General features: G+C 30.0%; 2 protein-coding genes and 1 long non-coding RNA gene across 3 annotated transcripts; all 3 read left to right on the top strand.

Annotated features, from left to right (window-relative positions):
• The first annotated feature begins 7,568 nt into the window (after positions 1 to 7,568).
• On the top strand, positions 7,569 to 8,176 carry LOC133703699 (methylesterase 1-like). The gene is made up of 3 exons (XM_062128305.1): positions 7,569 to 7,602; positions 7,728 to 7,786; positions 7,898 to 8,176. The coding sequence occupies exons 1-3, from the start codon at positions 7,569 to 7,571 to the stop codon at positions 8,174 to 8,176; spliced, it is 372 nt and encodes a 123-aa protein (XP_061984289.1).
• Positions 8,177 to 12,277: 4,101 nt separating this feature from the next.
• On the top strand, positions 12,278 to 15,256 carry LOC133702860 (pentatricopeptide repeat-containing protein At1g09900). Its single transcript, XM_062127182.1, has one exon. The coding sequence runs from the start codon at positions 12,647 to 12,649 to the stop codon at positions 15,083 to 15,085; it is 2,439 nt and encodes an 812-aa protein (XP_061983166.1). The 5' UTR covers positions 12,278 to 12,646; the 3' UTR covers positions 15,086 to 15,256.
• A 1,106-nt stretch (positions 15,257 to 16,362) lies between these two features.
• LOC133702855 (uncharacterized) lies at positions 16,363 to 22,985 on the top strand. The gene is made up of 3 exons (XR_009843794.1): positions 16,363 to 17,037; positions 17,584 to 17,743; positions 22,749 to 22,985. It is a non-coding gene; the product is annotated as an uncharacterized LOC133702855 (long non-coding RNA).
• The last annotated feature ends 199 nt before the right edge of the window (positions 22,986 to 23,184 follow it).

The raw sequence follows: 23,184 nt of genomic DNA, 5'->3' as shown, positions 1-23,184 counted from the left end.
TTACACCAAAAACAACTATTTTGGTGGTCAGAAATTGCGCGAATGATGATTTTTCTTTCAACATCGAAATCTAGCGATCTCTCTTATCTCTCACATTAATATCTAAAATATAATAAAAATAAATTTTTTTAACAAAATTAATTTACAAAAAACATTGAGTGACTGAATGGGCATAATTTGAAAAGTTAAAGGACAAATTGAACTTTTCATGAGGATATTGAACTCGCCACCTATTTTCAATGTTTTTTCCACATTGGTCATTCTTCTTTTAATCATTGACATGATTTAGTGTTTTCTATAACAATTACAAGTTTTTTAATTCTGGATTGACATTCATATTTGTTCAATTCCAATTAGTTTTTTCTTTAACTTCTATTTGCAAAGACCCTTATATTCCAAAAATTAAAATAAAATAAAATTTGTTTTGATAGAAGAGTTTTAAACATAGGTTATATTTTATATAAAAGTAAAATAGATGAAAATTTACCATTTTCTTCATTTCACATACAAAATTTTGATGGGGGAAAGTTTTTTTGCCTCTTTCTCCCTTGTTTTGCACATAAAATTTGGATGGGAAAAATTCATGAAAAGTAACACTTAACTTAGAAAATATGTAAAAATTTGTTTAAAGAGAAAAATCTTTGGTTTTGTATTTTCTCTCCCTTTTTTTAATTTAATATGTATCTTTCAATATTTATCTTACACCTTGCATTTAGGATCCATTGACTTATATTATTTTATTTTTATAAAAAAAACTTAATTCAACATATAATTTAAAATTATACCAAACACCTTTAACATTTCCTAGTTTAACAATTGTTTGAACTTTTAACATTTAAATATTACTTTCTTCACATTTTTCCTTGTAATTCTTAACCTCGTACCTTAAACAACCATAGTTGTTAAAAATATTTCAATCTCTCTTTAAGATCTATGTTTTCTCTTTAATTCTTCTTTTAGATTTTCCTTTAATATTTGATTATGAGAGTTTTTTTGTACTAGTTTTCTACAAGTTTTTACATGTCTTGTTAATAAGGTAGGGACTTTTATGGTTCCATTTTCATCATTTAAATTGTTTATTTTTCCATAAGTTCATCATCAAGAAATAAAAAAAGTTTTAGTAAAAAAGTATTTGTAAAAGAATATGAGGATATTGTTATTAAAAAAAATGATCAAAAAGTAAATAAAAATAAATCATAGTCATGTCTTATTGAAAAGATATGGGTATCCAAATATGTGGATTATTCTTAATACAAAGCTTTAGTGTTATTAGTAATCACCCTATATTTACCTACAAGGAAAAAAAAAAAAAACAAAGAGAGAAGGATATGGACTAGGCATACTAGGTTATGTGTTTGCCCTAGGCATAACAAGCTAAGGGCTTGGCAATCCAAGCTCATTCTCTTCTAAAAAATAAAAAAGGAAACTCTAAAACCAACCAAGATGCATACCCTTACATATACTATTCTCACATTGTACTTATACTCACACACATGAACACATTAGGTAAAAAAAAAACCTTTTAAAACTAAATAAGATAAAGGAATAACAGAGAGAGAGAGAGAGAGAGAGAGATGTTTTTAGCATAGCCACCCTCCAACCATATAAAATAAAACATGTATCAAACCACGTTAATCATCAACTAGGATAGTCTAAGCGGTGTCAAATCGAGTTCTATTAGGTCTCTAATAGGCTCCATATGTTGTTGGAAGATTATTCATGATCTAACACATTCGTCCTTTAAATACTTACTGTTCCTCTATTCTTGTACATCTTAGTTTTCAAAATTAATTTATTGTAACGTGGTTTTTAATTTTCATAATTTAGCCCTTAATTTGTTCTTCTTTTTAGATGGATTTTCACTCAGTTTTTCATGTTGAATAGATCTTTATTGTGATTTATTATCTCATTATTTTTATATGATTTATATAAAAAAATTAGGTAATTTATCATATTAAAATTGAATTTACAATTCTTAATTTTTTTGACATCTTAAAAGAACTTTAAATTAAATTTTATGCATGATGTATGATCTATGAGGTATTTAATATGTAAAGTTATTTTTTTATCATCAAAATTATCATCATTATCATCATCATATTTTTATTTTTATTTTTAAATAATTAGAGATGTAATATATTAATTTTATTTTTAATATGAAAGCCCTTGAGAAACTTTTTAGTAATATGTTAGCCTTTTATGTATGTGAAAATCAAAATAATCATAGTTAATTAATACATGAATGACTATGTGAAGGCCAATTGGTTAATCTTAATGTATGCATAATTGTGTCTATGTGATTAGTCATTCTTGCTTGATTGATTTGCTTATTGTTTGTAACTTATGCAATTATTTGATACTACATTATTCTAGATTGGTTTATAAATAAGATTCAAGACCATTTTGGTTTCAATGATATGGTTTTTCATCCTTACTGTCTATTTTATTTTTTTCATTTAATTACTTTTTAGGAATCACACTTATTTATTTTATTTAATAATTTTTATTTTATTTTTTTAGTGTCACTCGTTTTTCTTTCTTACATTCCTAACTATAAACTTGGTATTGGGCCTTGAAACTAGTCCTTTTTTTTTTATTTCATTTAAAAAAAATCAAGAATTGAAATATAAAATAAAACACAAAGAAATTATAAAAATAATTTATAAAATATATTAATTATGATTTCTGTTTAGAATACTTTAAGGATAATTTAAATGTATTAAAATTATAAAATTTAAAAAGAATTTATAAAAACAAGACTTGCATAAAACAATCTTTTAGGTTAGAAATAAATGGTTATAAATGAAGACTTTATTTTTCAACATATCTTCATAAACACTAAAAAGTTGAGTGTGACAGTATAAAGACTCTATTGGGGAATCTAGAGGGGTTAAGTCACATTCTTATTTTTACTTTGGAATTGTCTTGCTATGCTTGTTTTTCTATTTGATATGTTTCATATTCTTGCCTAGTGTTTTTATTTTGTGATTACTCAAAAGTGTCCTCTAATGGTTCTATTGATGTTAGGTCAAGTAAACCTAAAATACCTTAAATCAAGATTTATCTCCAAAAAACAATAAGAATAATATTTTTAAAAATTTTAAAGCAAATGGCTAAATTCTATATTTCTTGAATCAAGATTTGAGACAAGTGCTAAAAATTTCTTTTCTTGTGGTTTTTCTTTGTTCCTTTTTTTAAGAATTTATTTAATGAAGATCATAAATAACTTCTTTTTTTTTAACTTGATGTTGCAACTAATGTTTTTTAGAGAAGATAAAGAACTCGACAATAAAGAAGAATATAAAAACTTGAAGATAAAAAGAATATAACCTAGTTTAGAGCCTTGCTCTGATACTAATTGATATGAACTTCGTGAATATATAGATCCAGCAACCCAGAATCAAATCGATCATTCTTAAGGAAGTTAAAATCAGGCTTGCAGTTGAGTTTAACACAATGATAACTTGTACCGATATACTAATACTATAAGTAATCAACCCGCACCCATCACCTATAATCTAGACCAAGAAGTATAGAAGACACCATGAAACTTGGTTAATTTTATGACAAGTCAAAGTAGTTTCATGATAAACCAAGATTAAGAGCAAACTTTCACATATAAGTTTTATTTTTAAATAATCAATCCATCTCGTATTAATTTTTTTAAAAACCTAAATACAAGTTAAATAACCCTATTTATGTTAAGTAAAATGTTCTAAACATTGCTAGAAAAAAAATAAAAGAGTTTTAAGTAAAATAGGAAAAAAATAATCTTAAATCAACTATGAAACTAATACAATTCTGATATAGTAGCTTTTGGAACTTATCGTAAGGCTTTCTTGATTCCCAATTGCCCTGAAGTTTTAACTCATTATAAAACAAGACATCTGTAAACATTTGGTAAAATTTTAGGCAAATCTAATAATTGGATCGAAAATGATGTTTATTAGAGCAAAATTATATATTAGAAAAAAAAAATAAGTCTCTAATTGCCAAAATTAATTAACCTATAATGTAAATGGATTAGACCCTAATTAAATTGACTAAGATATGATCATCACTTGTTGAGAATGCAACGTTTTTGAAATATACCTTGGTTCAAATACTCTGAATAAGCCCATTAAATGCATATTTTCCCTTAATCTTGTAATTGACCCAATTAGAACTTGCAATAGATCTTTTGGAGTAGTTTGGATCGCATTACATTTATATATTTTCAATGATTTCTTGTTACTTTCATCAAATACTCACACGTTCATTTCTTATTGGATTTACATACAAATAAAGAAATAAAAATACTTCTTTAAATAAAGAAGGAAGGTGGCGAACACCTACTTGCTCCTTCATCCAATCAAGTTCCCTCTGTTGAAGATCTAGCTCCTGATGCCTCTCTTAATTCAAAAGAAGGTGTCTTTATTAGTATATCATTAACCACATCATATGAATTTATATTAATGATAACAAGATTCTTTCCATATTTAACATTATATAATTATAATCACCCCTTTTTAATCTTAATATATCAAAATTCTCACCATTTAGATCTAGTTATTTTGACTACAATTCACATATTAACAATAGATTTCTTATCCATTTTCTTTTAATTTCCAAACTTTTATATTAACAAATAAACACAACTATACTAACCTGATCTTTTATCTTTTAATTCAAGCATTGATAGTCCAAATTTAAACCGTTAGTGACATATAATTTTGCCCTACCCAATCAATTCAATTCATATGTCAGTTCTTCCCAAATCTCATATTCAAATTCTCATTACACACACAATTTCACATGATCTCATTCTCTAACCTTGTTAATATACAAAACATGGAAACAACATGTAACAACCAAACATTTAAATTCATTTCCAAAATTTTCTAAAAACTTACAAACTAACCATTCAACAAATTTAAACGTTATTCCCAATTTGCCATAACTTTCTTAACACATTTTTAAACTTATTTCTTCAAATAATAAAACTCAATACACAATCTCATTTCATAATTTCTCGTATTAATAGAATGTTTTCCTTCAATGTCAATCACATACACTTACAATCCTATTTAGCAACATTTCATATACACATAACACTTTGTCCATAATTTTATTGGTTCAATTACTTATTTACACATCCAAGTTTCTAAAATTCATATTTACACTTTCTAAACGCATCTTATAATATACCAAACATCCATTAAATCAAGTATTGTACTTCAATTACTAATTCTAAAACTTTCACATTAACCCATAAATATTCAATATCACAAAAACACACAAACTTCAGATCTGTAACTTTATCTATAACACACATACCACATGCAATCTCACATGTTCAACTAAAAACTCTTTCTTAAACATAATACTTATACTTGTACATTTAATAACATAAAGTTCCACAATATTTAGATAAATTTTACGATTTCCTAAAGATTTCTCCCACAATCGGCTTTAATGTACAATCTTTTCCTTAAATTATTTTCAAATTTTCTCTATATTACCACTCTAGTTATTACCTATCTCATACAACTTTCATCAATTTAACACAACACACCTAATTCCCATACAATTTTATAAACCCTAGAATTTAGGAAATTAGGGTTTTCCATCCTTCCATAATAAACCCATTAGCACAAGAAAATAGATGGTAAATAATATCTTTACCAACCGAAGTAGAATTCACTTTGGTGATTTCTTGACAATATCTCCATACTTTTTTCTCCTCCTCTTTAAAATTTAAGCTTTCAATTCGCTTACATGTTTTTCTCTCCCAATTCTTCCTTGATTAATCTTTTCCAAGTAAAAACTCTCATAAACACCCACAAATTAGAAAAAAACAAACAAACACAAATCTTTGAAGGACATGAGAAGATTTGAGCTTCCTTGCCCATTCAAGGCTGTCAACCATATTTAAAGAAAAAGGGAGTAAAAACTTTGACTTATTTATGACAATGTCATTCTTACTTATCCTTGTATTATTTTATATATTTTATTCAGCCACCAGTATTTTCATACACTGCTTTATAACTAAAACCATTAATATATTTAAACAAATTCATTGGAAAGCTTCATAGCCTATTAATAGCATATTTATTTTATTTTCATTTGTCAAGGATTTCCACCTTTTAATATTGATTTTCTAATTTTAGACTAGGGGGTTTACATGTTCCAAGTATATAATGATCATTAAACCTTGTATTAAGGATATTTTGGTTAAAATTTCGAATTAAAAAGTTTTTGACTTGGCTTTTTAGCACCTTATTCAGTTTTGTATCTCCTTATGAGTGGTGAACTTCTATTTTTTAACTCTATATCTCTAAAGTGATGCATAAATTTGTATATTTAAAGTAGTGGATTATTTGTATTTATATCTCTTTGGTTTTTATACCTTAGAATGGTGGGCATAAACTTTCATTTGAGTGAGTTCATTTTTTCTACTCTATGTTCCTACCATCCACATATCATATATGTCAGGTTTGATATTGTTGTTTATTTCTTCCTAACACATTCATGTACATGTTCTACCTACATAGACTTATCAACTTTACACTTGAGCTTCAACTAGAATTTAATAGGAAGTATCTTGAGGTATGTATAACTTCAAGCTTGCAAGTATTCCAAGGTCTTTCACTCAAATAAGCTCTTGTAGAATTAAAATCCTCTATGATTCATTGCATATAAGATAAGACTAAGAGTTAGCTTATTAGTAACTTGGACAATTTAGGGGCCTTTTAGAAAGTTGGTTAACATTAGATAAATTGATTCTCATGATTGGTATATATACCCATAGAGAAAACTAAATTATTTGTCACTTGTAATAACTTTTATTATGTCAATTATTATGTTGCCTTTATACTAAACAAAGTTGTTGCATTATATAATTATATGGGTTTAAAGTCCATTTATGAACAACAACTATAATTTATTACACTACATATTCTTTTTTTCTTCCTTTCAATTAAAAGAAACTACAATTAAAAACTTAATCTAGAGTTGAGGCAAGTAGCAGCCTCACAAATCAAATAGAGTATAAGTGTCCAATATTTCATTACCTAAGAAAGGTTTATCATTTTAATTGTTTTCTAAGTAAATAAGTAATCCTTGTGAATACATAGGATCATGTATACTTTTTTTAGAAGGGAAACACACCAAAGAATTCTTGGTGTAGTGATTTTATGAGTAAAATATATGCTCATGTAGGTGTGTTATTTGCATAAAAAAATAAAAAATAAAGACACATCATGAACACAAAAAAACACATGATCTTATTAATAAAGGGCTCATTTGACAAAGAAAGTTGTGGCATTATGAGCCAAGTTGTCAATAAGACTAAAATAAGTTGAAATATGAAAAAATCAAAATAACTTTGCAACCATGATTAGACAGAGGTAGTTATTTTTTGGACATAATGAGAACAAGCTTCATTTTTCAACTCTAATACATTTCCCTTTTGACCAACCTCCCTATAAAAGCTCTTGCAGGAATTTTATTGATGGTGTGGACAGAAAATTATGATAGAACTTTGTCCTTTATGGATACCCCTTTAAATTCGAGTCCTTTAAGAATTCATGTTGCCTTCTTTGATCCCTGCTCTTACCATCGGTACTTTAAAATTTCTCGGGCATTTTATTGTCTTGCATGAACATTACTGTGTTTTAATCTCTGACATCGACGAAACCGGTTTTTTGGGCCAATTTGTTAGTTTATTGAAAGCATTTCCGGTGCAGATGAAGAGCAAGACACTGCAGTGATTTCATCCACGCCGTTTCAGCTCACCCCAATTGAGGTGCAGTACACAAATTTTAAAACTTGAACCGCTCAGCTATTCCATATATACAGTAGAAATTAACTATATAGTACTTGTTCTTAAGATACTTTTCTTGTTCAAATATCGCAGGATCTTACTCTCCAAGCGCTTTTAAACAGACTAGGATCAATGTTCGTTGAAAGTCTGTCCAAAGCAAACAAGTTCACTGAAGACAGATATGGATCCGTTCCTCGAGTTTATATTGTCTGTACTGAGGATATATTGCTTTCTCCGTCGTTGCAACGCTACATGATTGAACAAAATGAGGTTAAGGAAGTGATGGAGATTCCTGCAGATCATATGACAGTCTTTTCTAAGCCTAAGGAACTCAGCCAGTGCATACTGGAGTTGGCACAAAAGCACGCTTAGATTGACACCAATTCTGTCTTATTGTTATCTTTGTTATATATATGCTCTTACGAGTCTACAGTTAACAAGGCACTGCATCAATTATTTTTAGTTTTACCATTTAATTAATTGGTTGGATTTGTTAATTAGTGTATTCTTTTTCAATTTTGAATTTGGAATGAAATGATTAGTTTCTCCCTTTAATAAGCCATTTGATCTGCTGTACTCTACTTAAAACTTTTGTCACCATCTTTCACCATGACCAGGGAAATTTTTCCATGTTATTAATGGCTCTCTAGGCTGATCCAAACAAGCCTTGCACTACTAGAAATTCAACTTGCACTACTAGAAATTTAACTAAAATCAATGGACTTATCGAGAGAATTTTTCTGTCAGGAATTTGCGATGATATTTATTGATGGATGTACGTAAATCCCTTGGTAATGTTGTCGGTATTTACTGACAGAACAATTCTGTCGATATATATATACCGACAAAATTACCGAGGGTCTATTTAGAATTTTGAAAAAAAAGCAGGTCGATACGTGGAAGTTTTTGCGGGTGATTTTACCGACAGAATTACCAAGGGATTTAAACCAGGATCTCAGTATAGTGACGTGACCCCTTCACTGACAGAATAGCTGAGGGAATCACTGACGAAAAAATTTCTGTCAGTGATTCCATATATAAAAGTTAATATATCACCACACTGCTGACCCTCCTCTCCCCTCCTCTATTTCTCCTTCTTCTTCCCCCACCCTTGCATCTAAAGAAATTGCCCTACCCTCCTAGCTGCAAACACTCACCCCCCTAAACTATCCCCCTCTTCTTAACATAAGTCATCCTTGTTTAACTTTTGTAGTCACAACATCCGTGTTCTGATTTATTGTGGATTTTGTCATTTTTTGTAAGTAAATATATTTTTTTTTAAAAAAACAATTAACATTAAAATGTCAATTTTATTATTATTTAATGTTTTTTAGTATATGTATTTTGTTAGTGTATGTACATGTTTATTTTTTTTCTCAAACAAACTTGTCGTATGAACGTATAATTTTGTGCTTCTTATGTTTTGTTTTAGATTTTATAAAATTATATTTATTTGTAAATTGTTAAAACTTATGTCGAATTACTGAATTAGATGTGTTGTGATGAAATAAATAATAGTTTGTTTAACGGGTTCGTTTTAATTTTTATTAATTTGCAGAGTTGTAATTTGTATGAACATTGATAATTGATAATGAATATAGATAAGTTTTAATTAGTTTGTTAGATAATCTCTAATTAAACCAATATTTTTGCAAATTTATTTACTTAACATAGTTAATTAATACATGTTGTCATCATTATTTTATAAAGGTTCGAATAGAAGTCATGGATGATAATTCATTAATGTATTGAGATTCACCACAAGGATTGTGGAGAATGGATTATTGTAATGGGGTTTAGGATTTTATTAATTTTGCAACATCTATTCTGAGAAATTTTAGTGGAGGCAGTATTAAATGTCTCCATGCAGAGAGTGTAAAAATAAAAAGTATATGCATCCAGATATTGTAATGATGCATCTTCTACACAAGCGGTTCATAGAGAATTACTTGTGTTGGTATACACGCGGAGAACTATTTGTTTGTAATGAGAGTATGGTAGAAAGGATGGTTGGATCAACTTCTAGTGCTAACAACATACATGAATTTGTAAATGACAATAATAATCTTTACATGAATATGGTTATGGATGCAATGAGAATGAATTAAGGTAATGTCAGTCAATGTCAAATTATAGAAGAACTTAAAGCAGACACGATCAGATTTTTTGATATGTTAAAAAATTCCAATGAACTATTATGGGATAATTGTACGAATCATAGTAAATTATCGATCATTACATAGGTGTTTACATCAAGTCAGATTATGGGTTGAGTGAGGCCAGTTATGATAGAATTGTCAAATGGACGAGAAGTATTTTACCTAAGAGAACAGGTTGAAAGAGAACTTTTATACTGCTAAGTCTATAATAAAACCCCTCGGTTTAGGATACTAGAATATTGACATGTGCTCTAACTTTTGCATGTTGTACTACCTTGAAAATGTTGAGCTGACCGAGTACATGACATGTGGGCATTCCCATTACAAACCCAAAACTGGCACGAGAAAGACTCTCGTGGCATATAAAAAACTTAGATGGTTCTTCCCAATCACACCTAGATTGCAGAGGTTCTTCATGTCATCAAGGATTGCTGAGCACATAATATGGCACCAATCACATGTTGCGATTGATGGAGTGATGGTGCATTCTTTTGATGGCGAAGCATGGAAACACTTTAACAGTTTGCATTCTCACTTTTCAGCTAAATCAAGGAACATGCATCTTGGGTTATGTACAGACGGATTCAACCCATTCGGGTCATTTGCTGCTCCTTATTCTTGTTGGCCGATCATACTCACGGTTTACAATTTGCCACCGGGGATGTGTATGAGGTCAAAGTTCATGTTTTTATCTACGGTAATACCTGATCCGAGTAGTCTGGGATGAAATATAGATGTTTTTCTTTGACTGTTGATTGATGAGTTGATGCAGTTGTGATCCTTCGGAGCTTTAATTTATGATATATTGAGAAAACATAATTTTCTTATGAAGGCGGCTTTGATGTGGACTATCAATGATTTTCCAACTTATGGAATGGTTTCTGGTTGGAGCACGCATGGAAAACTAGCATGTTCATACTGCATGGAAAACAACAAGGCATTTACGCTAACAAATAGAGGTAAAGCTTCTTTTTTTAACTGCCACCATCGTTTCTTGCCAACGAATCACAGGTACATACAGAACATAAAGGATTTCTTTGTTGGCAGAGTTGAAAAGGATGTTGCACCCTTGCGTCTTTCTGGTGAAGAATTGCATGACGTTGTATCAGAGTACGATGACATTGTGTTTAGTTTCCAATCTGGTAAGTCGAAGTTTTCTGGTTTTGGTTTGACCCACAACTAGGTAAAACAATTCATTTTTTGGAAGCTTCCTTATTGGAAGACCAATTTCCTCCGCTATAACCTTGACGTCATACATATAGAAAAGAACGTGTTTGAGAACATTTTCAACACCATCATATATGTGAAAGGGAAGACAAAGGACACCATCAAGGATATAATTAATATAACATTGTCTATCATTATAACGCTACTGCAATAAAAGTTTGAAGCGTTACAAGTGTTGATATATTTTTTTACTTATTTCTTTTATGATTTAATTTTTTGACATTATTTTTTTAATGAGCTTTGTGGTTTTTTTCTATTTATTTTCTATCAGGTTATCCCAAACTCATGACTTGAAAAGTGTGTTTAAAGGGTTAACCTAGGTTGACTTATTATTTATTACTCAGGTTACATGCATAATGCTAACTTGGGTTGTCTTGGGCTATATCCAATTTCATTCTTTTATATTTAGTTAGTTAAAAATTGAACTACATTGTTTTTTTTCCTTTTGAACAAATAGTTTTTTTTCAAGTTATTGTGATCATTTTTTTTTATTGATTTACCATTTTATTGATTTTTTTATCATCTAACTAAAATAAAAATCAATTTATTTATCTTAATAAGGTCTATAACTCAAATTGTAGATTTCTTTTCATACTTTAAAATGTGCTTGCGACATATAAATATTATTGTTTGTGAAAAAAAACATGACCTCAAGACATAGCATAAGCCTATGTTTAATTAAAATTATATTTTATTGAATCGTTTCGATCAAGTTTTAATCTAATATAAACATTTAAATGTTTATAATACATGGAGGTAAGAAATTGCCCACGAACAAAACACCCAAATCATCTTATAAAAGGAAATAATAAAAAAAATTTAACAACTAAAATGAAAAAAAAACACAGTATATGAGTAAATTAGAAATGAATGTACATTGTAATTATGAGCTTATTTGTAATTATAATTGTAAAAAAAATAAGTAAACTGTTTCAAAATTTCTCTTTTTTTATAAGAGGATTATAAAAAAATTATTATTAATTATTAAATTATTAAAATAGATATTTATGTAAAGTAATTTTTTTTATTTTATGTTAAGGATATTTATATCATTTAACAATCTTAAATCCTTAAAAAATCCCAATTTGAAGTGCGATGAATTTTGAAGTACTTGAGAGCTTCGAGATCGAGGGTTCTTTTCACCAAACTTTCTTTCTCTTCCGACCTCTCAAAACCTCCTTTAAAGTTTAAACAAACATGGTGTTCGAAGTCCCTCCTCAGTCCTCTCTAACTGATTAACGCTGTCCCTTTGAATGTCCGAAGCGAAGCCACAAAGCAATCTCCAGTTTTAGTGTTATGTTTTTGGATTAGATTAGGTCAGATATTGAAGGAAGCTTTTCATTGGAATGGATCCTCAGGGGCAGATGCAGAGGCAGAGGCAGAGAAGCTGATTACTCTTTCATTCCTTGTGTTAATCACATCCTTTTACTTTTATTCATTGAAACTCAGAAAAAAAATGCTATATAATTTTATTCCTTACTCCAAATTCCCAAAACTTGTAGCCAATATTCCTTTCTTTCACTTTGTTCATACTGCCAAAAAGCATTACCGCACCACCCCATTTCCCTATATTCATATGTTTCTTTCACTTTTTTCTTCAACAAATCATGGTCCTCATTCTTATTTTGATTCTGATTCTTCAACTACTAATTCCACTTCCCATCTTGTTGAAACTGAGAATTCTTATGATGCTAATGATGGGTTTGGAAAAATGGGTTTTAATTTTAGCAATGCTCACTGTCAAGTTTATTCTGATGGTTTTAGTGATGAGGTTGAAGAATCTGATGAAGAACGCGGCCAAGGTAACAGTTCATTTACTGATAGGAATCAAAGCACCAAAATGGATGAGGATTGGAGGAGAATTGAGATGCACGAAGATGAATTTCGACATCCTTTGGTCAGAGAAATTTGTAGGTTGATTGAATGCAGGTCGGCTTGGAACCATAAGCTTGAAGGGAAAATGAGGCACTTGCTAAGAGGCCTCAAGCCTCGACTTGTTTGTGCTGTTTTGCTGTCTCAATCTGATGAAAGGGTTGCTTTGGATTTCTTCTTTTGGTCCGACAGGCAATGGCGGTATCGGCATGACCCAATTGTGTACTGTGTGATGCTTGATGTTCTTAGCACAACTAAACTGTGTCAAGGTGCTAGGAGGGTTCTTCGGCTCATGGTACGTAGGGGAATTCAGCGTACGCCTCAAGATTTTTGTTGTGTGATGGTGTCTTATAGTCGGGCTGGTAAGTTGAGGAATGCAATGCAGGTCTTGACCATGATGCAGAAAGCAGGTATTGAACCTAATTTGTTGGTTTGTAACACTGCTATTCATGTTTTGGTGATGGCAAATAGGTTGGAAAAGGCTTTGAGATTTCTAGAGAGAATGCAACTTCTTGGAATCATGCCAAATGTTGTCACTTATAACTGTTTGATCAAGGGATATTGTGATCTTCATAGGGTTGAAGATGCCATGGAGCTAATTTCTGAAATGCCATTGAAAGGATGCTCCCCAGATAAAGTTAGTTACTATACTGTAATGGGCTTCCTTTGCAAAAACAGAAGGATCAGAGAAGTGAGGGACGTGATAGAGAAAATGGAGGATACTAAGTTGTTAGCGGATCAGGTTACTTATAATACATTAATACATATGCTTTCTAAGCATCAGCATGCTGATGAGGCACTTCAGTTTTTAAGAGAAGCACAAAAAAGGGGTTTTCAGGTTGATAAGGTTGGGTATAGTGCGATAGTTGATTCATATTGTAAGGAGGGAAGGATGGACCAGGCGAAAGAAATTGTGAATGAAATGTTCACAAGGGGCTGCATCCCTGATGTTGTGACTTACACAGCAATTATTAATGGATTTTCTCAGGCTGGGGAGGTTGGTCAAGCTAGGAAGATGCTTCAGCAAATGTACAAGCATGGCTGCAAACCAAACACTGTATCATATACAGCCTTCTTAAAAGGGCTTTGTCAAAAGGGGAACTCATCAGAGGCAAGGGAGATGATGAAGGCGAGTGAGGAACAGTGGTGGACCCCAAATGCTATTACCTATAGTGTTGTGATGCATGGGTTTCGGAGGGAAGGAAAGCTGTCTGATGCTTGTGATGTGGCGAGGGAGATGATTGGCAAGGGCTTTTTCCCAACTCCAGTTGAAATTAACTTACTACTTCAGTCTCTCTGCCGGATCGGCAGAGTGGATGAGGCAAAAAAGTTTATGGAGGAGTGTCTTAACATGGGGTGTGCTGTCAATGCTGTAAACTTTACTACTGTAATTCACAGCTTTTGTCAGCAGGATGACATAGAAGCAGCTTTATCTTTGCTTGATGATATGTATCTAAGCAACAAACACCCTGATGCAGTCACTTATACGACGATAATTGATGCATTAGGAAAGAAAGGTAGAATAGAAGAGGCCTCTGAGCTTACGTTGAAGATGCTGAAGAAGGGTATAGATCCTACACCAGTAACATATAGAACAGTGATTCATCGATATGGTCAAATAGGTAGGGTGGAAGATTTATTAAATTTATTAGATAAAATGCTTACAAGGCAAGAGTGTAGAACTGCATTTAATCAAGTTATTGAGAAGCTATGTACTTTTGGAAACCTAGAGGCGGCTGATAAACTCTTAGGTAAGGTTTTGAGAACAGCCTCAAGAATTGATGCTAACACATGCCATGTGCTAATGGAGAGTTATTTGAGAAAAGGGATCCCTCTGTCAGCATATAAAGTGGCTTGTCGTATGTTTAGTCGAAGTCTGATTCCTGATTTAAAGTTGTGTGAGAAGGTGTGCAAGAAACTAATGCAGGAAGGAAAGTCAGAGGAGGCAGACAATCTGTTCTTACGGTTTGTTGAGCGTGGGAATATTTCATCGCATTGCCTACGGCATTCTCAAACCGAGTGAGCATCAGTTTTCGCTTGAGATTAATTTTGTCCTGTTTCTGTGGCAATTGGAAGTCTGGTTTCTAAAATGATAAACACCTTTTCCATTCTTTTCTTATTTGTTAAGTATTTTCATCTTCCTCTCTATGAGATTTGGAGAATATGTGCATTTGTTAGAATATTTCTTCTCCAAGTTTTCTTGAACCATATCTTTAAATTCTGCTTTGTTTTCTTGCTGTGTTGTTGATTTGGTCCCTCTTGATATCGAACAAATTTTGTGTGGCCAAGGTTGATTCAAATTTTTATTTTGTTTAATTTTTTTTATTTTTAAGTACTTAAGTCATTGTTTTTCAACTGATTTTGTTTTCCCTCCTAAACTCTCTTTCTGGAGACCTATTTTTATATATATATATATATATATAAAAATTCTTAATTGGGTTGTGATGTGATCATAATGTTGACATACTAGTAACATATTAAAATTTATAATATTTTGTATTTTGATTATAATAATTAAATAAAAAATAAAATAATAATATGCATGAATGAGATTAAATTTAAACATATTTTATATAAAAATCATATCAACAAGTTTAAATACAAAGCAAATGAAAACTTCACTATTAAGGATTCATTTTAGAACTTATTTTTAAATCTATATATTTTACTCAATAACAAATTAAAATAAATTTACACACTTCACAATTACATGCATAAATAGAATTGATATATATTTAATCGATTCAAGTTTCATTAGGTTTAAAACTACAAAAACTAGTTTTTAAACTTAACTAGTTGATTGCTTATGCGTATTAAATAAACCAGTTGATCACTGTTTATTCGTGATGAACACTTAAGAATTTTGTAGGAATCGATCGGCCTCTTAAGGCATCAAAGACATTCTAACGGCTATACACACAACTAGTGTATTTTTGGAAATTTTATATATTTATATATATATATATATATATATATATATATATATATATATATATATATATATATAGCTCTCTTTTATGCAAAATTAAGTAGAGATTCCAAACATACATGATATAGAAGTTATTTCAAAAGAAAAATCAACTAGAAATCATAGATACTAACATACTCTAAGTTGTGTTAAATTAAATCTTTATATTCTAGTATAAGATTATAAAATCTCACACTCATTACACTTACACATCTTTAATGATTCTAAGTGCTATTGAATGAGCTATAGATATTAAAGTTTTTAATTGTATAATCTACTCTTTGAGAGAGTGAATCTTATTGTAAACAAATCATTATTGTAAACACTTGAAAGTTTGAATAAACTTTTGATATTGATAAGGTATTGCTATCAAGAAAAAAATCTTGAAGATGAGATATATTTAAATGGTATAATTGCTTGGTGTGGATACTCTTAGTATGACTTATCTTAATACTGATATTGTGAGCAAAACTCTTATGTCCTTGCTAAAGTCTCAGGAAGCAAATGTGATGACAATCCGAGAAGTTAAGGATCTCACTAAACTTCCATTGAAAGAGCTCATCGATTCACTAATGACTCATGAAATCATCATGGAAAAGCAAGAATTAGATAAGAAGCCAAATAAGAATTTGACATTCAAAACCATGCACCATGATGATGATGATGATGATGATGATGATGATGATGATGAAGTAGAGGAAGACATTGCACTTATAACAAGTCAATTCTAGAATTTTTTTAATAAAGAAGCAAGGGAATAAAAAGTGCTTACACTTCAAGATGGATGAAAATAAGGAAGAATCTAGTAAGGTGGCCCTTAAAAGCTACAAGTGCAACAAGACGGGACACGTTAAGGTCAATTGCCTTTCTTTCAAAACAAGAAGAAGAACCATCATCATAAACAAGCAATGAAAGCAACATGGAGTGATGACTCAGACTCTAGCTTAAGTGATGATGAAGAACATGTTGCAAACATGTGTTTCATGACAATTGAAAGCGATAATAAGGTACTTTTTTGGATGATGAGTTTTCCCACTCTTATGATGAACTATATAATGCCTTCGAATCATTATATGATGAATTTGAAAAGCTAAGTCATAAATATAGTTCATTGAAAAAGAGTCACACATGTTTACTTGTTGAAAAAAATACGTTAGAAAAGAAAACATGCATTGTTATTAATAGTGATAAGGTTAACTAACTTGAAGAGGAAAATAAAGCTTTAAAATGAAAAGTGGACAAATTGAATGCCACACTAGCAAAGTTCACTCAAGGTTCTAAGATTTTAGATATCATGCTTGCTAGTCAAAGAAATGTCTTCAACAAAAGAGGTCTAGGGCATCAACCTAAAAAAAAAAAAAATTTGAAGAACGACTTTGTTAAAGCTAAACAATTATATGATCAAAACTAAACGTGTCATTATTGTAGAAGTATTGGTCATTTGATTTATGCATGTCCTATAAAAAAGGACAAAGTTGGTAACATGACTTAAGTTACAAAAGGACCTAAAAGGTATGGGTACCAAAAATCTCATCTTGATTTTGTGTGTATAGGAATCAAGAGAATATAAGGAATGATTCTTTGATAATGCTTGCTCAAGACATATGACCGGAGATAATTCATTGTTCTCAAGTATAACGAAGATCAATGCTGGAAAAGTCACATTTAAAGATAACTTAAAAGGAAAGATCATTGGAGTTGACAATATCGAAGGTAAGTCTTCTCCCTCAATAGAAAAGGTTTTTCTTGTGAATAATCTAAAACATAATTTGCTATGTATTAGTCAATTGTGTGATAAAGGGTACAAGATCATGTTTGACCATGCATGTTGTTTAATCCTTAAAAATAATAAAGTTTTATTTATTGGTAATAGAGAATGAAATATTTACAAGATTAAAATTGATGCATGTTGAGGATAAAAAGTTGTCTTGTTGTTAACATTAATGATAGCTTTCTTTGGCATAGAATAATAGGTAATATAAACAAGGACATTCTTTCTAAACTTGTAAAAAAATGAGCTTGTTAAAGGACTCCCTCATATTGCATTAAAAAATAAGAAGTTATGTGATGCTTGCCAAATGGGTAAACAAGTGAAAATATCTTCTAAGAGTAAGAATCACATTTTTACAAAAAAACCTATAAAATTGCTACACATAAATCTATTTGGACCAACTAGAGCTAGAAGCATAAGCAATAATAGATATATGTTTGTGATTATGGATGACTTTACAAGATATACATGAGTTTTGTTGTTAAAACCAAAATAAAAAAAGGTTTTCCAATCATAAACATGAGTGATTATGATGGTGAAGTTATAAGTGATTTATTTGAAATGTTTTGTAAAGAGAAAGGATATCATTATATTTTTTTTTAACTCTTATAACTCTCCAACAAAATGGGGTTGTGGAAAGAAAAAATCAGTCTTTTCAAGAAATGACAAGAACAATATTAAATGAATTTAATACCCCTAAATATTTTTGGGTAGAAGCCGCAAGCACTTCTTGTTATGTTTTAAATTGTGTTATCTTGAAATTAGAGTTGAAAAAAACTCCTTATGAGCTTTGGAGTGGAAAGAAACCCAATATCTCATATTTCAAAGTTGTTGGTTTAAAATGTTTTATTATTAACACCAATAATAACTTCGATAAGTTTGATTTAAAATTCGATGTTGGTATTTTTCTCGAATATTCCTTCTCTAGAAAAGTTTGTAGAGTTTATAATAATAAAACACTTTGTTTTGAAGATTTCATGCATGTTGCCTTTGAGGAAATTTAAAATGGCATTATTGATGAGATTCTAGATGATGTAAATGAAAGTGTTCAACATTTAAGTTTTAATAATAAAACATCTATGAAGAGAAACAATGAAGAGATGAATAAGGATCAACCAAGCTCAAGTCATCAACAAGAAATAGTATGTATCTTTTTTGTGCCACCAAAAAAGCTAAAGTATATAAGCTCTCATCCTCCCGAGTTAATTACTGGTAATCTATTTGAAGGAACTAAGACTAGAACATCTCTTAGCAACATCAATAAACATTATACAATTGTTTCACATATAGATCTCAAATCCTACTTAGAAGCTAAAAAAGATGCAAATTAAATTTTAGCCTTGCAAGATTAGCTAAACTAATTTGAAATGAATGATGTTTGGGAAATCTCCTAGATCTTGGAGTCTTGCACAATATATCTAACTAATACTGGTCTCTAACTCAGAATATAAACCTTGGAGTCTTGCACAATATATCTCAAATTCAAAATGAGTTAAATCTTCTTAGATTGGAATAAAACTAAGCTAACCTGAAAATTGACAAGCTACTATTCAATATGAAAAAAAAACTTGCTAAAGAGTTTATTTCAAATCTCCATTATCTAAAATAAAAAAAAAATTCAGAGTTATGCTTGGACTGATCGACATCTTTGCTATTTTAAAGGTCATTTTCCCATTAATTACAACCTTTTCTTTTATTTATACCTTTATGTATTTTCTTTCACATAAACTATCCAGTTCTATGCTTAAATCGCTAGTCCTTACCGAACTTTGATTGAGATGAGATCTTAAAAAAAGGTAGGACAACATATTTATAGACATCATGCAAAATTTCATCCCGATCTGACTGTTGGATTGAGATCTCTACTTTTTAGTGTAAAATTAGTCAGTTTGTGACTTTTCATCAATAATATAGATTTTTTTGTTCAATCCTCACATAAATTATATCAATTATCCTTTTAAACCCTTAGGGTCATTTTATTGTTTTGAAATATATTTATTTTAAATTTGCATTATCCTTTTTTTATAGTTTATTTTTTATTACCTCACTTATTCCATAGAATTTTTTTATAACATTTTTCTTATTATTTTATCCATTAAAATGCATTATTAGTTTCGCCGTCATTATGAATTCTAAACTAAAATTTATTTTTGAACATCATCCCCTCTATTATATATCACAATCAGTGGTATTATCATTATTTATTTATTCTTTCTTATCTCGGTTTCCATCACTCATTGAGGTTTTACTACTTTCAGTCTTAAATTTACACGGGGGTTTACAAGATATGTGAAAGAAAATCAAGCTAACATGTTAACAAGGAAGTTACACTTCACAAAATAAAGTTATGAAAAACTTTAGTAGGTCTTTAAGGTAGAACATAGATCTAATGTTGTTTATCTTTAAGTGAGTGATTGTTAAGCAATGGAGACAAATAACCCTCATCTCCTACTTGTAGTAAAAAAGTTGTTGCAAATTGAGTTAGTTATGTGACTTCGTTGGTTGGATTGTGTGCCACTATTAGTTGAATTATGTGCTATTATAAAAGGATGAATGTGAAATTAAGTTGGATCATTTACAACTTGCTTCCCATTGTTTATTATAAATAGAAGTATAAACAAATAGAATATGTAATCAAGCTGAAAATTAAAACATTAAGATTGAGAGAAAAGAGTGTGAGGTAAGGAGAGAAGAGAGTTCTTCTTCTCCATTGTAAATTATGATTTTTCTTTGAAAAAATAAAATTAGCAGCTTTATAAATGTAAGCAATTGTCAAACCATATTAAAATTGTTTGTGTTCTACTTTTAGGAAGTTCGAACACTTCGTTCATCATAAATGGACAATCTCATACAAAACATAATCTAGTTTTATTTCATTTCACTAGGCAAATACCACCATAATTTATTTGATAATTTAATTCATCCATTTTTTTAACCACAAGCATAAATATTATATATAACGAGTTAAGATAACTAATTGATAATGAATGAGTTTATTTGTTGCAGAAATCACAAAGTAGATAATAAGAAACTATTAGGATTTGAATAGTTTTAAGGAAAGAATAAAGATGGCTTAGGACGGATAAAAAAGCTATGCTAACAATCAAAGAAGATCAATGAAGTTTAAGATAAAAGACCGAGTGTTTTTAAAGGTTGCCCTATGAAAAAATATCATTCAATTCAGAATGAAGGGTAAATTTGCTCCGAGGTATATTGGTTTGTTCGAAGTTATAAGGAAAATTTGGACCAATATCCTATTAGTTGGAATTTCCTCTTATGATGTCAAAGGTGCATGATGTGTTTCATGTATCGTTATGTTAGAAGGTTATGGTGGACCCTTTACATGTATCGCCAAAAATCCCAATGGAGATCTGAGATGATTAAATAGTGGAAATGAAGCCGACAATGATTATGGATATAAGAGAAAAGGAGTTAAGAAATGAGAAAGTTCCTTTAGTAAGGGTGTTATAGAGCAACTCTCAAATTAAAAAAGAAACATAAGAGAGAGATGATGTGATGAAGAGAAAAAAACCAAGTTTATTTGATGATGAAAAACTAAATTTTAGGAACGAAATTTTTGTTAAGAGGGGAGAATGTAAAACCCTAAGTTTTTATTATAAGAAGAATAATATAAAATAAATAGTGTTTTCTTTGAAGGATCTAATAATAAATAAATAAAAGAAGGGAAGATTGAAATTGTAAAAAAAAAAGGGTTAGACGTGAAATAAAAGATTTAGATGGTGAGTAGAATGAACTCTAAATCTTTTTTAAAGAAAAAAAAAGTAGCAACCTCTCTTAAAGGGAAGATATTCACTGTTTTGAATAAAAAAAGTCTTTCTTAAAGGGAAGAGAGTCATTGTTTTGAATTAAAAAAAAAAGGAGATAACCTTTTTTTTTAACCGTAGTCACTTAAAGAAAACACTTTAACACAAGAAATTGAGAGAAACACATAGAGGAAGATTTATAAAGTGAAAATTTACATAAGCTAGAAATCATGAACATAATAAAGGGAAATAAGAACTTAAAGAAAGATTAAGAAAAGAAAGGAAGAGAGATTTAGTCTGAAGAACTTATTTAAAAAGGGTTCAATTAAGTTCAAGAAATAAGGTAAAGTGTCTATTAAGCCCGAATAATGTACTTTAAGATGAGATTGCAGGGTAGAAAGCAAAATCCCAATCCTTAAGAAAATTAGGGTTTTTGAAAAAATTGGGAAAAATATGTTCTTTGCAAAGATTTTAGGATATAACCCCAAGATGAAGGTTTCTTGTATGTTCTTTGTTGCAAATTATGAATGATAAGTGTTAAGGGGACATCTTACATGAAATATATGTTGTTGCTTGCATGAAAGTCTGGTGAAAAATTTAATTTCTTGAGTTTTTGAATTTTAAAGATTTGTAGAAATTGAATGTATCTCCTTAAGGAATCCATCATTTGGTGTACTAAAAATAAAATTTGCATGAGCATGAGTTGATCTTGAAAGGAATGAAAAACTCAAGATTTCAGGGATGAAGTTTCGACTAGGAAAAAAAAGAAGAGAAAAATTTTCCAGTAGCCAAATCGGGCTAGCTATATTAAGAAATGACTACATCGATTCAAGAAATAGTCAGACTGTTTCTCAAAATAGCCAGACCATTTTGGCTACTGTTTTATGGTAGTTTGATTTTGTGTTTTTGTCTTTTCTTGTTTTTTATTCAAATTTTTTAGATTGTTTAAGGAATATGAATGATTATTATGTGGATAAGAAAACATATTAAGTGAGTATGCTTGGAAATAACTTGTATGATAGCATTTCATATATTGGAATGTTAAGTCAAAAAATTATGTGTAATGATGTAAGGGTACATGTATTCATGAGTAACAAATATTTGAATTGTTAAAAGAATACTGAGTAGTGTGTTCTTAATATTATTAAGTAGAGAATGTGATATGAGACTTGATGTGATACAGGTGAGGCATCAACTATGAGATCCCAAGAAAGTGGAACAAGACCAGCGAGAGGAAAATATAGGTGTTTGTCACCTTAAAACCTCTTTAATTTATAGTAACTGTTATAAGTTACTAATTCCAATAAAAGGATTGTTGATTTGTGTAATATGTGTTGTGGACGGTAAGTACTTATGAAATCTTGATACAGAGATTTGTTTAAATAAGTGTTGGGTTGTTGAATGAAAAGTCAACCCCATGAGTAGGGCTTGGTTGATTAAAATTGAATTTACAGAAACAAGTGCATATGATTTTTATGCAAAATAATCAGTCACATGTGTGGGGGCTAAGGTTAAAGCCCTTTAGAGGGCAAGATTGAAGCATTCTTATGCGTGGAAGTTGGCCACAAGAGTGGAGACTCAAAGATGTTATCATCAAATCAGTCACGAAATAATAAAGA

This window comes from Populus nigra, chromosome 9 (assembly GCF_951802175.1).
Source record: "Populus nigra chromosome 9, ddPopNigr1.1, whole genome shotgun sequence".
NCBI lineage: Eukaryota > Viridiplantae > Streptophyta > Magnoliopsida > Malpighiales > Salicaceae > Populus > Populus nigra.
This window is presented reverse-complemented; position numbering and strand designations above follow the sequence as displayed.